Genomic DNA, 17,648 nt, shown 5'->3' with positions numbered 1-17,648 from the left:
CTCTCTCTCTGCACTAAAATAGTTTCTCGAATGTCTGCAGTTTTCCCGAGTTGGCACTTTTGCTTTACCAACCTTCCTTTTAAGTTTTATCAGGGAAGCCACGTGCCATCCCACTAGTTTTTATAAAATGCAACATCTCATTTTCTGTCATTTCAGCCGAAAGTATTGGGACATTGGGTGGAATTGTTGTTGAAGAAAGCGTGAGGAAAATGCAATTTTCTTTTATTGGAAACACATGCAACACAAGTGATTATACGTAATACAAATTAGCTCATAGATATCACGATTCAAGACAAACAATTACCTACAACTATAATATGACACTTACCCACCTATAATATGACACTTTTACATATTCAAGTAGGGTGGGTATGATGGTATCGGTTGGGTAAAGTCATTATTAGTCACTTAACTAAAATTGTTGGTTAAATCGGTTAATTTATCGAAATTTTTGGTTAATGTTGGTTGGCTAATCGGTTTACCGTGGGTTTTTTTAATTGGGCCAATGCTATTTTTACATGGGCCAAAAATTAGTTATTTGGGGGCCCAATTTTTTTTTTTTGGTTAAACAATTTGAACATAAGATGCAAACAATAATAATATAATATGTGAAAAAACTTACCAAATACTTTTAACAAAACATCACTCCGCAAAGTCTATCCGTCAAAGCCTTAATCTGTGTCAAATTTGGCGAATCGGTTCAGTTAACCGACAACAAAAATTCTATACCGATTAACCGAACCAAACTGACGTTGGTATAAAAAAATCCATACCGATTTTCGACTCGCATAAGTCGATTGACGGTTAACATTGGTTTGGTCATGATTAGTATGCGGTTAATTTGCCCACAATGCTCAATAGTTACACCACAAACTCAAATTTCTTAAAACATACGTGAAACTCCTTGGTCTGTAATGTCTGCCATTTTACATGAGTGAGACATGACTTCCACAGTAAATTTATCCATGATGAGAACCTGTCAAACAAGTAGGTTGTTTACATGCTCATCATAGACAACCCCACAGAGTGCTATCCACGCCTTCACAATATAAAATAGTAGGGACAACACAACCAAATACTGGTCCCACTGAACAAAAAAGGGAGAATATAGCATGTCAAAGAAGAATAAATACAATGTAACACAGTAGTATGGATGCTTGTTATTCACTTTGAAAAAGACAAGTGAAAGAGTAAATTAATATGTAAAAGACAAGTGAAAGAGTAAATTAATATACATATTAAGGTATTACTTCTAGCTTAAAAACTTAAGTTAATGGGCTTTGATCCACTGATATATATTAACCACTCTTTTTCTTCATATTTTTTTAATATGGGACACAAGTGTATGCACAACAATCAATTAAGATCACGAGTCTCATGAAAGAGACCATTGACGAGAGATTAATTTGTTTACAAAAGGACAGCAGCAAAAGCTTGTATTTAAAAGCATCTTTTACAGCTTGGCATCAAATGATACCATGTATCTCGGTATCTATCTTATTAGCTACAACATCAAGACATTAGAAAACCCAGAAAATGCACCCACATTGACAACAACAACAACAAAAGGAAAAGGAACGCCATATTGATCACAATCTGCCTAGAAATCAAATCTAACAGGAATAAGCTTCATCAACATTGCTCTCATTCATATCGCATTTGATAATGTATAAGCCATCTTTCATGCCAATAAATTGTATCGAGTAGAAAGCAATCAATAAGCTAAATTTAGACCATTAAAAAAACTATAGCACACGTACTGTAATGTTTTTTTTTGTTGGGAAAAGTCACACATAACTCCTCCTATGAGACTATCGCTCAATTGATAATATTCTCCAAACTTTCTATTGGGACAATATCGTCATTAAACTATAAAAAATAATAATAATATCCCCAATGACGATAATATCCGTAATAAAATTAAAATAAGAAATAAAAACTGTGGAAATTTTAAAAAAAAATCATTTTTTGCTTCTTCTTTTTCAAATTTATTAGAGTATTTTTGTCTTATTAAAGAAAAATTATAATCATTTTCATCTTTTTGCTAGTCTTGGGGGGTCATGGTCAATTTTTTTCGTAGTTTAGGGGTTACATTTGAAAGAAGCATGTCAACCCTTCCTTTTGTTTTTAGAGCACTAGTATGGGCCAACCTTTATCTTAGCTTGGGAGGCTAAGATAAGTTTTAGACTTTTTTTAATTATTTTTTATTTTTACAAAATGCAACATCTCATTCTGTGTCATTTCAGCCGACAGTCTTAGGAGTCGGGACATTGGATGGAATTGTTGTTGAAGAAAGCGTGAGGAAAATGTAATTTTCTTTTTGTTTTATTGGAAACACTTGCAACACAAGTGATAAGACATGAATACGTAAATACAAATTATTAGCTGATAATTATCACGATTCAAGACAAACAATTACCTTACTTTAGACGACAACTATATGACACTTTGAGAGGACACAACGCACCACACACCACACACTCACCTATCTTCGGATAAATTTTGATCTTTAAAGTGTATAACACTTAGACAAGACACCACGTGAACACTTCACAATAAAAAGTAATAAAAAGTTATTTATTTGATGTAAAAAGTAAGAATATTAAGAGTTAATTTGTTCTTAAGAATAAATTCAAAATTGATCGTTATGGTTGACCTAAATTACAAATCACTCTATGTGGTATAACACATATTTTATAGGTACTTGTAATTGGTTCCCTACACATTAGAAAACACTATAGCAATCTTTGATGGTTGGTTAAATTTAAGGAATCTGATATAAGTAGGTCTTTGTGATTTTTTTGAAATTTTTTCTAAACATAGAGAATAAAATGGCATATAGAGCATATGCTACTAGTGCTCTAAAACATGACAAGACACCACACACTCACCTTTCTCTAGTCACTTTTGAACTTGGGTATTAGTTTGAAAGGGAAAAGTTTAAATATTTTATCAAACTATTACTTAATTGATAATGTTCCCTCTAAATTTTTAATTGTGACAATGTCACTTCCAAATTACGAAAACATTGTCAATGTCCCCCAAAGCTAACAAAAATATGAAAATGCCCTTATAAGTTTCGCCATAAGATAAATATACCTCTATAAATTTGAAATAAATAAATAAATAATTTTGTCTTAAAAACGAAAATTTTAATTAAAAAAAAATTTATAAACGAATTTTTTTTAACTATTTTTTTTTAAAAAAAAAAACGAAATGTTTTAAAAAAAAATTTGAAACACGGAAATTTTTATTTAAAAAAAGGATTTTTTTAAAAAATTATGTTTTTTTTTTTAAAAAAAGAAAAATTTTATTTCTTTTGAACGAAAATTTTTATTTTATTAAACAAAATTTTTTAATTTTTTCAAAAGGAAATTTTTATTCAAAATATTATATAAAAAATTAAAAACTTTTATTAAAAAAATCGATTTTTTTTTTTTCTTATAAAAAGGATTTTTTTTTTTTAATTTTTAAATTTGGCCACCCCTTGGGGTTATTTTATTTTATTATTTTTCTATAAGTTTTAGTATTTTTTTGTTTTTATTTTACTAACGGTCATTTCATCATTGGAGGGACATTGACAATGTTTTAATAATTTTGGAAGATATTGTCACAATTAAAAAGTTTGGGGGGACATTGTCAATTGGTTGGTAGTTTGAGGAGGTACGTAGACTTTACCTAGGGACGAAACTAGAATTTTTTATCAAGAAGGGCCAAAGTATAAATGAGAAATATATTAAAATAGGGGGGGTCAAAGAATGAATGATAAATATATTAATATTAAATATTAAATCAACATATAAAAATAAAATTAGTATCCATTCAGTGTTAAGAAAATATAAGCAAAATAAAAGTTACAAAATAATTGTTTCTTAAAATATTTCAATTTTCAATTCAATCACCAATTCAAATGGAACTCGACATTCTCTTAATTAAATCGCATAAATCATCTATGATTGAATTGGGGTGCGGAAAGCAATTAAGTAAACCTTACCCTTAGTTCTACAAAAAACCGCATTCTCCTTCTCCTCAGTTCTCATATCCACATTGCACTCTAGAAAACAATATAGATTTTGGGGAAATATGTAGGGCATTTTAATTCACGGCTTTTGGGCATTATGGTCATACAGATTTTCTTGTTTGGGAGGCCCAATGTATTCTTAAAAATTTTGGACTGCTTTTATGGTTCTAGGCTAAACAAAAAATTGTGAACTGCTTTTTTTTGGGCCTAGGGCCAAACTTTTTTTTTTTTTTTTTTTGTCTCAAATGCAAATTTTAAAAGTAAAATTAATAAAAATAATTGTAATACCGGGGGTGGCCATGGCCCATTGGTCTCTGACTTTACCCTACTTTTTTTTTTTTTTTTTTGAAAGTTAGTTTTCAAATGATGTATCATCATTTCATAAGATTTATTATTTTGAAAAATACTCATAAGATAATGGCATATAATTTGAAAATCATTTACAGCTTGGCATAAATGATACCACGTATCTCTCTTATTAGCTACATTATAAAACCCAGAAAATGCACCCACATTGACAACTACAACAATAACAACAAAAGGAAAAGGAACGCCATATTGATCACAATCTTCCTAGAAGCAAATCTAGAAGGAATAAGCTTCATCGACATTGCTCTTATTCATAACATTTGATAATGTATAATCCATCTTTCATGCCAATAATCTGTGTCGAGTAGAAAGCAATCAATAAGTTAAATCTGAACCATTAAAAAAACTATAGCACATGTACTGTAATTTTTTTTTTTTTTTTTTGAAAAGTCACACATAACTCCTCCTATGAGACTATTGCTCAATTGACAATATTCCCCAAACTTTCAATTGGGACAATATTGTCATTAAACTATCAAAAAAAAAATGATAATATCCCCCAATGATGAAAATATCCTTAATAAAATTAAAATAAGAAATAAAAACTGTGGAAATTAAAAAATATATATAAATAATCATTTTTTACTTCTTTTTCAAGTTTATTGGAGTATTTTTGTCTTATTAAAAAAAAATTAAATCATTTCCATCTTTTTGCTAGCCTTGGGGGGCCATTGTCAAATTTATAGTAGTTTAGGGGGTACATTTGAAAGAGGCATGTCAACTCTTCCTTTTGTTTTTAGAGCACTAGCATGGTCGAACTTATATCTTGCTTGGGAGGCTAATGTCCCTCCTAAAGTATAGGCTTTTACGAAATAGACCTTTTATTTTATTTTTTTTTATCCCCAAAAAAGTTTTTGTTTTAGTTTTGCCCTCCCTGAGCACCAAGAGGAAAAACAAAAGAGAAAATAAAGGAGCCAATGACACACCTTATATATATATATATATATATATCACAAACCAATGGTAGATTCAGTGATAAGAATCAACTAGTATCGAATTCAAGGAAAGATAAGGGCTCATTCGAGGGAGCCAGAACCTTCAATAAAATAGACTGCATAATAGAATGAATGCCAAAACATACTTCTCTTTATTGATAGTTCTTCCTTATTATTGGAAGTCCCACATTGCTTGGGTATTAAAGAGATGGACCATTTATAGGGGTGAGGGAAAATCTCAATTCTAGAGCTAACTTTTGAGTTGTGTTAGGCCCAAGACTCATTTCTAACATGGTATCAGAGCACAGCTCAATTGACTGTGGCCCACCGTCTCTCATTATTGCACGTGTTGGCTTGGATGTCCTCCCGCCACACGTGAGGGGGCGTGGTAGTAGTCCTACATTGCTTGGGTATTAAAGAAATTGACCATTTATAAGGGTGAGGGAAAACCTCAATTCTAGAGCTAGCTTTTGGGTTGAGTTAGGCCCAAGACCCATTTCTAATACTTATATAGGAGAATGATAAGGTTGATTACATAGAAGAGTAAGAAATACACTTCTATTGACCTTCTTGTTATCAACTAGGACTGACTCTGCAATAAAATAAAAAGAGTTCTAATACAATTAGGAATTAGAATAAATGACTGACTAGGAATAGGGTTCCTAGATGGACTCTATTTGGACGCTGCACTGGAACTTTGGTTCCTTATTGGACTATAAGACCTCTAGACTCCTCTCCTCCTGGACGTGTACACATCATTCTGCATTGAACTAGAGATAACCCTTCTCTTTGCAGCATTGAATAGCTCCATCGAACATTTCATTAATCCCATACTTGTATTTGAAGCCAGAATCTAACAGCTTCTTTGTTGAGAGACTCGGTATTTTATACCCTCTAATTTCCTTCAAAGAACTGTACAAAAGGGAAGAAATAATTTTGAGTTTAAAGGAAAAAAAAAAAATATATTTAAATTTTAGTTTATGTAATAAATAGTGAAGGGTAAGTGAACTCACTCTAATGTTGGTATTTGAAATTCTGGATACCTTGCAGACAGAAATTGAGACATCTGTTCAATTGTGACGACATCTGATGAACAAATATACCTTCCTTTCGCAGTAGGACATTCAAGGAGAAAAATATGTGCTCTGGCCACGTCATCTACATGGACCAATGATGCATTGAGAAGAAAACTATATTGATCCTTGTCACCTGCAGAGGCATTATAAGTTATTAATTCACATCAAATCCTCTTTTATTGTAATAACAAAAGAAATTATAGAGATTCCTTAGGAAAGAGATCATCTAGAAATACATGTTTAAGGTGTAGGATGTTATTTGAGGGTAAATTTATAATTTAATACCCATCCTGTTGGAAAAAAGTGAACGGAATCCTGTGTAATTTAATATAGGATGTTTATATATATATATAACATTATACTAAATAGTAACTTTAGAAGAAAAGAAAAAAAAAACACATACCCAAAACCATAGCCAACATCATGCGAACAGAGATTGGGAACTTTGGACAAATGAAGGGTCCAACAACAAAGGAAGGAATTAATGTTACGACATCCAATCCATGTTTTTCTCCAAATTCAAGGGATGCCCTTTCTGTTGATGTCTTGGAAATCATGTAGGAGCCTGAATGCCTAGATGGCTTTGAAGCTTTGAGGAAATTTACGTCGCTCCAAAAGCTCTCATCCATTTCATCCACCTCCTGATCGCCATTTAATACAACAGCTGATCCACTGGAAGTGTATACAACTCGCTTCACAGTCTTAGAATTTAAGCATGCTTGTAAGATACCCAGCGCTCCACCGATTGTTCTTTTTGTCACTATTTCTTCAGGCTCTCTGTCTTCAAAATCAATCGGAGTTGCAACGTGGAAGACGCCGGTGCATCCTTCAATGGGTGCATTAAAACTTTGTGGATCATTGAGATCTGCGTTGAAGATTTGGAGCCTCTCTGATGCTCCTGGCAGACTCGTAAGAAAGCTGACGTCTTTCTTTTGCTCTGCTCACGCATCAAAAATTATATGAATAAAGAATTGCATGTAACAATTAATAACATGTTTTAACGACATATACGAATTAAAGATCCTGCTTTACAACATGGGTTGACAAAAAGAAATAAAATAAGTAGTGAATTTAATATCTCCCAAAAGCTTCTGAGCAAAAAATTAATAAAATAAAACCACCATTGACAAAAAGAAATACTAAAAATTACCAGAGTCAGATCTCACGGTGGTTCGGACAGAGTAACCATGATCAAGGAGCCTCATGATGAGCCATGATCCTATAAACCCTGTGCCACCTGTAACGCATACCGGACCTTTATCTCCTTCCATCTCTCTCTGCACTATCTAAAATAGTTTCCCAGATATCTGCAGTTTTTCTGAGTTGGCTCTTTTGCTTTGCTAACCTCCCTTTTAAGTTTTAAGTTTTAGACTTTTTTTAATTATTTTTTATTTTTACAAAATGCAACATCTCATTCTTTGTCATTTCAGCCGACAGTCTTGGGAGTCGGGACATTGGATGGAATTGTTGCTGAAGAAAGCGTGAGAAAAATGTAATTTTCTTTTTGTTTTATTGGAAACAGTTGCAACACAAGTGATAAGACATGAATACGTAATACAAATTATTAGCTGAAAATTATCACGAGTCAAGACAAACAATTACCTTACTTTAGACGATAACTATCTGACACTTTGAGAGGACACAACGCACCACACACCTTCTTCTAAAAAAAAAAAAAAAAAAAAAGAACGCACCACACACCACACACTCACCTATCTTCGGATAAATTTTGATCTTTAAAGTGTATAACACTTGACAAGTCACCACGTGGACACCTCACAATAAAAAGTAATAAAAATTATTAATGCGATGTAAAAAGTAAAAATATTAATAATTAATTTATTTTTAGGAATAAATGTAAAATTAATTCTTATGATTGACCTAAATTATAAATCACTCTCTGTAGTATAACACCTATTTTATAGGTATTTGTTATTGGTATTAATTACAAATCACTCACTGTGATATAAAAAATAATTTATAGGTTCTCAAGATAGGCCAAGATAACAGTTTAATCCCTAAAATATGTTACTTTGTCAAATCATTAAGTAATCTAACAAGATCCGTTACATTAAGTAACTTAACTTAACAGAATCTGTTAAGTGACGTATTTTGTTAATTTACTTAACAAAAATTGATTACATGAAGCAAACTATTATTTTGGCATACCTTTGGTACCTATAACTTATTTTTTTATTCCATAATAAGTGATTTGTAATTTATGCAAACTGAAAGGACCTATAAATTATTTTTTATACTACATGGAATGATTTATAATTTAGACCAATTACAATGACTAATTTTACATTTATCTTTTTTTTTTTTTTTTTTTATGAATAGTAATTGACCATTGGCAAATGGTGCCAATATGACACTTTGACAGGAGACCACACACCACACACCACACTCTCACCTTTTTTGGGCTGAATTTTGATCTTTAAATTGTACAAGAACATTAGCAGCAGTTTGATTTTCTCTAAGTTTAAGGAATAAAATTATTTTTTGCTTCCCTATGAAAAGAAAAATGTTTGTGCCAATATGACAAAAAGATGAAAGAGGAGAGAGATAAAAAAAAAAAAAAATGTTATTTTTTATCACCTTTTTCTAGTCACCTTTTGAAATTGGGTAGTAGTTTGAAAAACAAAAGTTTAAATATTTTATCAAACTACTACTCAATTGACAATATTATTTTTAAATTTTTAATTGTGACAATGTCACTTCCAAATTATGAAAACATTGTCAATGTCTCCCAAAACTAGCAAAAATATAAAAATGCCCTTATAAATTTCTCAATAAGACAAAAATACCCCTATAAATTTGAAATAAATAAATAATTTTGTTTTAAAAACGAAAAAATTTAAATTAAAAAAGATTTTTTATAAACGATTTTTTTTTTGTTTAAAATTATTTTTTAAACAAAAAGTTTTAAATTTTTTTTGAAACGGAAATTTTTATTTAAATTTTTTAAAAAAATTATGTTTTAAAAAAAGAAAAATTTTATTTCTTTTAAACGAAAATTTTTATTTTGTTAAACAATTTTTTTTTTTTGAATTTTTTTCAAAAGGAAATTTTTATTAAAAATATTATATAAAAAATTAAAACAAACGAAAAAATTCAATTTTTATTAAAAAAATCGATTTTTTTTTCTTGTAAGAAGGATTTTTTTTTTAAAAAAAAAAAAAAAAAAAAAATTTAGCCACCACATGGGGTTAGTTTTTTTTATTTTTATATTTTTCTATAAGTTTTAGTATTTTTTTGTTTTTATTTTACTAAGGGTCGTTTCATTATTGGGGGGGACATTAACAATGTTTTAATAGTTTGGGGGGTATGTGGACTTTGCCTAGGGACGGAACTAGGAATTTTTATCGAGAAAAGTATAAATGGGACATATATTAAAATAGGGTGGCCAAAGAATGAATGATAAATATATTAATATTAAATATTAAATCAACATATAAAAATAAAATTAGTATCCATTCAGTGTTAAGAAAATATAAGCAAAATAAAAGATGCAAAATAAAAGATACAAAATAATTGTTTCTTAAAATATTTCAATTTTCAAATCAATCACCACTTAAAATGGAACTCGACCTTATGCTAAATCCCATAAATCATCTATGATTGAATTGGGGTGTGGAAAGCAATTAAGTAAACCTTATCCTTAGTTCTACGAAAAAACCGCATTCTCCTCGATCCTCATATCCACATTGCACTCTAGAAAACAATATAGATTTTGAGGAAATACGTAGGGCATTTTAATTCACTGGTTTTGGGCATTATGGTCATACAGATTTTCTTGTATGAGAGGCCCAATGTATTCTTAAAAATTTTGGACTACTTTTATGGTTCTAGCCTCTAGGCTAAACAAAAAATTATGAACTGCTTTCTTTTTTGGACCAGGGCCAAACCTTTTTTTTTTTTTTTTTTTGGTCTCAAATACAAATTTTAAAAGTAAAATTAATAAAAATAATTGTAATACCGGGGGTGGCCATTGGTCTCTGACTTTACCCCCTTTTTTTTTTTTTTTTTTTTAAGTTAGTTTTCAAATAATGTATCATCATTTCATAAGATTTATTATTTTAAAAAATACTCATGAGATAATGGCATATAATTTGGAAATCATTTACAGCTTGGCATAAAATGATATATACCATGTATCTCTCTTATTAGCTACAACATCAAGACATTAGAAAACCCAGAAAATGCACCCACGTTGACAACAACAATAACAACAAAAGGAAAAGGAACGCCATATTGATCACAATCTTCCTAGAAGCAAATCTAGCTGGAATAAGCTTCATCAACATTGCTCTTATTCATAACATCTGATAATGTATAAGCCATCTTTCATGCCAATAATCTGTATCGAGTAGAAAGCAATCAATAAGTTAAATCTGGACCATTAAAAAAATTATAGCACATGTACTGTAATTTTTTTATTTTTTTATTTTTTTTGAAAAGTCACACATAACTCCTATGAGACTATCACTCAATTGACGATATTTCCCAAACTTTCAATTGGGACAATATCATCATTAAACTATCAAAAAAAAAATGATAATATCCCCCAATGACGAAAATATCCTTAACAAAATTAAAATAAGAAATTAAAACTGTGGAAATTAAAAAATAAAAATAAAAAATCCGTTTTTTACTTCTTCTTTTTCAAATTTATTGGAGTATTTTTGTCTTATTAAAAAAAATTTAGAATCATTTCTATCTTTTTGCTAGCCTTAGGGACCATTGTCAATTTTTTAGTAATTTAGGGGATACATTTGAAAGAGGCATGTCAACTCTTCTTTTTGTTTTTAGAGCACTAGCATGGGCAAACATATATCTTGCTTGGGAGGCTAATGTCCCTCCTAAAGTATAGGCTTTTAAGAAATAGGCCTTCTATTTTTTATTTTTTACTCCCAAAAAGTTTTTGTTTTAGTTTTGCCCTCCCTGAGCACCAAGAGGAAAAACAAAAGAGAAAATAAAGGAGAGAATCACACACCTTACATGTATATATATTTCACAAACCAATGGTAGATTTAGTGATGAGAATCAACTAGTATCGAATTCAAGGAAAGATAAGGGCTCGTTCGAGGGAGCTGGAACCTTCAATAAAGTAGATTGTATAATAGAATGAATACCAAAGGGAAAAATATAGTTTAGCCCCCAAAACTACCAGTTATTTTTATTTTAGCCCCAAAAGTGATAAAGTAGCTTCCCAAACTATCAACCAGTTGTAATTTGGCCACTCCATTAGTCATTACCGTCAAATAGGATGGAAAATTCAATAATACGTCATTCTCAAAACAACGTCGTTTTGAGAATGGGACTGTTGCAATCACTGAGATCTTCAATCCAACACTAGACAAAATCCAGAGGGTCGTCAAAATTCAGTTACCCGAATTCCCACAAGAATTGCTGAGGAAAATGGAAAGAGAAGAATGTAGACTTTGCGGCTCATCCCTTGGAAATCAACCAATGGCCTGCAATACTCAATTTGTTGGGGAATTTCGCTTTTCCATTGATATTGCTTGGCTCTTTACTGCTTAGAACATCATCTACAAACACTCCAGGAGGCCCCACCTTGCCGTTTGGGCTCGGAAGGTATAGTACTAAAAAAAAATTATCAATCCACTCTATAAGCTAGTTTCTTTTCAAAATAGTCGAGTTTTACTTGATCCAAATTTAACAATTTATGCCCATATTGTACAACAGGAGCAAAGCAAAATTTCAAATGGAACCCAACACGGGAGTGACATTCGACGATGTTGCTGGCGTTGATGAAGCAAAGCAAGATTTTCAAGAGATTGTTGAGTTCTTAAAAACCCCAAAAAAGTTTGCTACAGTTGGAGCAAGAATTCCCAAAGGAGTTCTTTTTGTTCAAAAAGTGATAATGTTCAAAAGGGCATTTTAGTAACTTAATCTTAAAAAGCGATGTCATTTTGTATTTTCCATCCAATTTGATGGTGTTAACTAACGGAGTGGCCAAATATATTACAACTTTTTGGTAGTTTGAAGACTCATTTATTACTTTTTGAACATTAGGGGGCTAAAATGAAAATAGTTAGTAGTTTGGAGGGCTAAATTATATTTTTCCCAATACCAAAACATACTTCTCTTTATTGATAGTTCTTCCTTATTGTTGGAAGTCCCACATTGCTTGGGTATTAAGAAGATGATCGAGCTATTTATAAGGGTGAGAGGAAACTCTAGAACTAACTTTTGGGTTGAATTAGGCCCAAGACTCATTTCTAACATAGTATCAGAGCCTTCAAAAAAAAAAAAAACATGGTATCAGAGCCTTCAAAAAAAAAAAACATGGTATCAGAGCCTTGCCCAATTGGCTGTGACCCACTGTCTCCCATTACTGCACATGTTGGCTTGGATGTCCTCCCGCCATACGTGAAGAGGCGTGTTGGTAGTCCCACATTGCTTGGGTATTAAGGAGTTGGGCCATTTATAATGGGTGAGGGAAAACTTCAACTCTAGAACTAACTTTTGGGTTGAGTTAGGCCCAAGACACATTTCTAACACTTATATAGGAGAACCATAAGGTTGATTACATAGATAGAAGAGTAAGAAATACACTTCTATTGACCTTCTTGTTATCAACTAGGACTGACTCTGCAATAAAATAGAAAGTTCTAATTCAATTAGGAATTAGAATAAATGACTGACTAGGAATACGGTTCCTACATGGACTCTATTTGGACGCTGCACTGGAACTTCAGTTCCTTATTGGACTAAAAGACCTCTAGACTCCTCTTCTCCTGGACACAAGCATCATTCAGCATTGAACTAGGGATAATCCTTCTCTTTGCAGCATTGAGTAGCTCCATCGAACATTTCATTAATCCCATACTTATATTTGAAGCCAGAATCTAACAGCTTCTTTGTTGAGAGACTCGATATTTTATACCTTTTAATTTCCTTCAAAGAACTTTACAAAAGGGAAGAAATAATTTTGAGATTAAATGAAAAAAAAAAAAATAAATAAAGATTTAAATTTTAGTTTATGTAATAAATAGTGAAAGGTAATTGAACTCACTCTAATGTTGGTATTTGAAATTCTGGGTACCTAGCAGACAGAAATTGAGACATCTGTTCAATTTTCACGACATCTGATGAACAATTATACATTCCTCTTGCAGTAGGACATTCAAGGAGAAAAATATGTGCTCTGGCCACGTCATCTACATGGACCAATGATGCATTGGGAAGAAAACTATATTGATCCTTGTCACCTGCAGAGGCATTATAAGTTATTAATTCACATCAAATCCTCTTTTATTGTAATAACAAAAGAAATTATAGAGATTCCTTAGGAAAGAGATCATCTAGAAATACATGTTTAAGGTGTAGGATGTTATGTGAGGGTAAATTTATAATTTAATACCCATCCTGTTGGAAAAAAGTGAACGGAATCCTGTGTAATTTAATATAGGATGTTTATATATATATATATATATATATATATATAACATGCTACTAAATAGTAACTTTCGAAGAAAAGAAAAAAAAACACATACCCAAAACCATAGCCAACATCATGCCAACAGAGATTGGGAACTTTGGACAAATGAAGGGTCCAACAACGAAGGGAGGAATTAAGGTTACGACATCCAATCCATGTTTTTCTGCAAATTCAAGGGTTGCCCTTTCAGTTAATGTCTTGAAAATCATGTAGGAGCCTGAATGTCCAGTTGGATTTGGAGCTTTGAGGAAATCTATGTCGCTCCAGAAGCTCTCATCCATTTCATCAATCTCCTCATTGCCATTGAATACAACGGCTGATGCACTGGAAGTGTATACAACTCGCTTCACTGTCTTGGAATTTAAGCATGCTTATAAGATACCCAGCGTTCCATCGATTGCTCTTTTTGAACTATTTCTTCAGGCTCTCTGTCTTCAAAATCAATCGGAGTTGCAATGTGGAAGACGCCGGTGCACCCTTCAATGGGTGCATTGAAACTCTGTGGATCATTGAGATTTGCGTTGAAGATTTGGAACCTCTCTGATGCTCCTGGTAGACTCGTAAGAAAGCTGACGTCTTTCTTTTGCTATGCTCACGCATCAAAAATTATATGAATAAAGAATTGCATGTAACAATTAATAACATGTTTTAACGACATATACGAATTAAAGATCCTGCTTTACAACATGGGTTGACAAAAAGAAATAAAATAAATAGTGAATTTTATATGTCCCAAAAGCTTCTGAGCAAAAAATTAACAAAATAACACCATCATTGACAAAAAGAAATACTAAAAATTACCAGAGTCAAATCGAACGGTGGTTCGGACAGATTAACCATGATCGAGGAGCCTCATGATGAGCCACGATCCTATAAACCCGGTACCACCTGTAACGCATACTAGACCTTTATCTCCTTCCATCTCTCTTTGCACCATCTAAAATAGTTTCCCAGATATCTGCAATTTTTCCGAGTTGGCTCTTTTGCTTTGCTAACCTCCCTTTAAAGTTTTAGAGTTTTTTTAATTTTTTTTTATTTTTAGAAAATGCAACATCTCATTTTGTGTCATTTCAGCCGACAGTCTTGGGACATTGGATGGAATTGTTGTTGAAGAAAGCGCGAGGAAAATGTAATTTTCTTTTAAGTGATTAGACATGAATACGTAATACAAATTATTAGCTCATAATTATCACGATTCAAGACAAACAATTACCTTTCTTTAGACGACAACTATATGACACTTTGAGAGGACACCACGCACCACACACCACACACTCACCTATCTTCGGATAAATTTTGATCTTTAGAGTCTATAACACTTGACAAGGCACCACATGGACACCTCACAATCACACCACACGCTCACCTTTCTCTAGTCACTTTTTAATTAGGCCATTGAATAGTAGTTTGAGAGATATTCTTTTAAATTATCCCTTAATTGTTAATGTTTCTTCAAACTCATAAAAGCGGTTGGTGCTTCATATAATCCTCAATTGACCTCAATAATTGTGACAATGTCACTTTTAAACTTTTAATTGTGATAATGTCTCCTTTAAACTTTTCATAAAAGCGGCTGGTGCATTGCATGATAATATCTCCTTAATTTTTAATTGTGACAATGTTACTTTCAAACTCTCAAAACATTGTCAATGTTCCCTAAAGTTAGCAAAAAAATAAAAATATAATTATAAATTTCTCAATAGGACAATAATGCCCCTATAAATATGAAAAAAAAAATTAATTTTTTTAAAACAAAAATCTCAATTAAAAAAAAAAACTATAAACGATTTTTTTTTAATGGAAAGTTTTATTTAATTTTTTTTTTTAAAAAAAAAAACAATTATGTTTTCAAAAACGAAAAATTTTATTTTACTAAACAAAATTTTTAAATTTAAAAAAAAATCAATTTTTATTAAAAAAAAATCGAAATTTTTTCATTTTTTTTCGTATAATTAGGATTTTTTTAAAAAAAATATTGGCCACCCATTTTTTTTTAATTTTTTTTTTTAGGTTTTAGGTTTTTTCTAGAAGTTTTAGTATATATATATTTTTATTTATTTTACTAAGGGTAGTTTCGTCATTGGGGGGACATTGACAATATTTTGGTATTTTGGGGTGGACATTGTTACAATTGAAAGTTTTAGGGGACATTGTATATATTAAAATAGGGGAGGCCAAAGAGTGAATGATAAATATATTAATATTAAATATTATCAACATATAAAAAATAAATTTAGTATCCATTAAGTGTAGAGAAAACATAAGCAAAATAAAAGATACAAAATAATTTTTTCTTAAAATATTTCAATTTTCAATTCAATCACCTATTAAAATGGAACTCGACATTCTCCTAAATTCCGAAAATCATCTATGATTGAATTGGGGTGCGGCAAACAATTAAGCAAACCTTACCCTTACCTCTTCGAAAAACTGTATTCTCCTCCTATCTACATTGCACCCTAGAAAACAATATGAATTTTGGGGAAATACATAGGGCATTTTAATTCATGTGTTTGGTGCATTATGGTCATACGGACTTTCTTGTTTGAGAGGCCCAATGTATTCTTAAAAAGTTTGATCTTGTTTATGGGTCTATGCCAAACAAAAAATTTTGGACCGCTTTCTTTTGGGCCTATGGCCAAACTAAAAGATTTTGTTTCAAATACAAATTTTAAAAGTAAAATTAATAAAAATAAAATTGTAAAACCGTGGCCCACCCCAATTTGTGCATAGATCCGTCTGACTTTACCCAAATTTTTATTTTTTTATTTTTTTTATAGTTAGTTTTCAAATGATGTATCATCATTTCATAAAATTTATTAGGAGTGATTACTAATTACCTTTTTCCCCTATGAACTGACAACCCTACTGCATGATCTTATTAAATTACCATTTGATGCCCAAAACCCTCATTCTATCAGTCAAAGGCGTTAACTCAGACGGTCAACCCGTCACTTGCGTCCCACATGCCATCTTGAAATTTTTTATCCAACATTTTTCCCCATCAACTATAACGCATTGTCACTTTGCCTCCATGAACTGATAACCCTACTGTGGGTAACAGTGGGATAGAAAATTTCAAGATGGCATGTGGGACGCACTTCACTGGTTGACCGTTTTAATTAACACCTTTTACTGACGGAAAGGAGTTTTGGGCACAAAATAATAGTTTGATAGGATCGGGCAGTAGAATTGTCAGTTCATAAGGCAAAAGAACAATGCGTTGTAATTGATGAAGAAAAAAGGTAATTAATAACCCAAATTTATTATTTTGAAAAATATATCACCAACTCATGAGATAATGACATATTTTTTGAAAATCAACTATATATATATATATATATATATATATATAGGCAATCCTATCTCAATGCGTAACTGAATTAAATGTGCTTCTAATTAATGTGAGTGATGCAGACCAAATCAAAGACTCCATAAACAAAGATGACCCAAGTATGATCATAGGCCTAGTATTTAAGTATAGGCGGAGCCAGATAATTTATATTGGAAGTATCATAAAATTTTTTTGAGGGTATCGAGTGGTAACTTGCGTAAGTAGAAGAGAAATTTTTTTTTTTTTTTTTTTTTTTTTTAAAAAAAAAAAAGCTTTCGTGGCACCCCAAAAGCCTCAAGTGGCTCCGCCAAGTGCTTATTATGTGTTTGAATTGTTATTAATTTGTGCTAGAAGATTTTATATTCGACTCATTTGTTCAAGCATTTCAAAATTTAAATTTATTTAAACACATAAATCTCAAATGATATCTTTAATATTGTCGGTC

At 31.3% G+C, this 17,648-nt stretch overlaps 1 protein-coding gene and 1 pseudogene across 2 annotated transcripts; both read right to left on the bottom strand.

The window, feature by feature from the left end:
- Positions 1-5,881: 5,881 nt before the first annotated feature.
- On the bottom strand, positions 5,882-7,705 carry LOC148585074 (vestitone reductase-like). 2 transcript variants are annotated; one of them, XM_088517740.1, is made up of 4 exons: positions 7,552-7,705; positions 6,805-7,341; positions 6,339-6,534; positions 5,882-6,237 (listed from the first exon to the last, which is right to left on the bottom strand). In XM_088517740.1, the coding sequence occupies exons 1-4, from the start codon at positions 7,670-7,672 to the stop codon at positions 6,096-6,098; spliced, it is 996 nt and encodes a 331-aa protein (XP_088373866.1). In that variant the 5' UTR covers positions 7,673-7,705; the 3' UTR covers positions 5,882-6,095. The 2 variants fall into 2 exon arrangements, with proteins under 2 accessions (XP_088373866.1, XP_088373867.1); XM_088517741.1 differs by having other exon boundaries at positions 6,805-7,338.
- A 5,488-nt stretch (positions 7,706-13,193) lies between these two features.
- On the bottom strand, positions 13,194-15,035 carry LOC148585073 (vestitone reductase-like; annotated as a pseudogene).
- Positions 15,036-17,648: the final 2,613 nt, after the last annotated feature.

This window comes from Corylus avellana, chromosome 6, assembly GCF_965113065.1.
Source record: "Corylus avellana chromosome 6, dhCorAvel1.hap1.2, whole genome shotgun sequence".
NCBI lineage: Eukaryota > Viridiplantae > Streptophyta > Magnoliopsida > Fagales > Betulaceae > Corylus > Corylus avellana.
This window is presented reverse-complemented; position numbering and strand designations above follow the sequence as displayed.

Excerpts from the sequence above, each read along its gene's own strand:
- LOC148585074 (XM_088517740.1), bottom strand. The coding sequence starts at position 7,672 with ATGGAAGGAGATAAAGGTCCGGTATGCGTTACAGGTGGCACAGGGTTT. Across the intron at positions 7,342-7,551 it reads CACCGTGAGATCTGACTCTG|CAGAGCAAAAGAAAGACGTC; the intron begins GTAATTTTTAGT and ends TTGATGCGTGAG. Across the intron at positions 6,238-6,338 it reads TTTCAAATACCAACATTAGA|TTCTTTGAAGGAAATTAGAG; the intron begins GTGAGTTCACTT and ends CCTTTTGTACAG.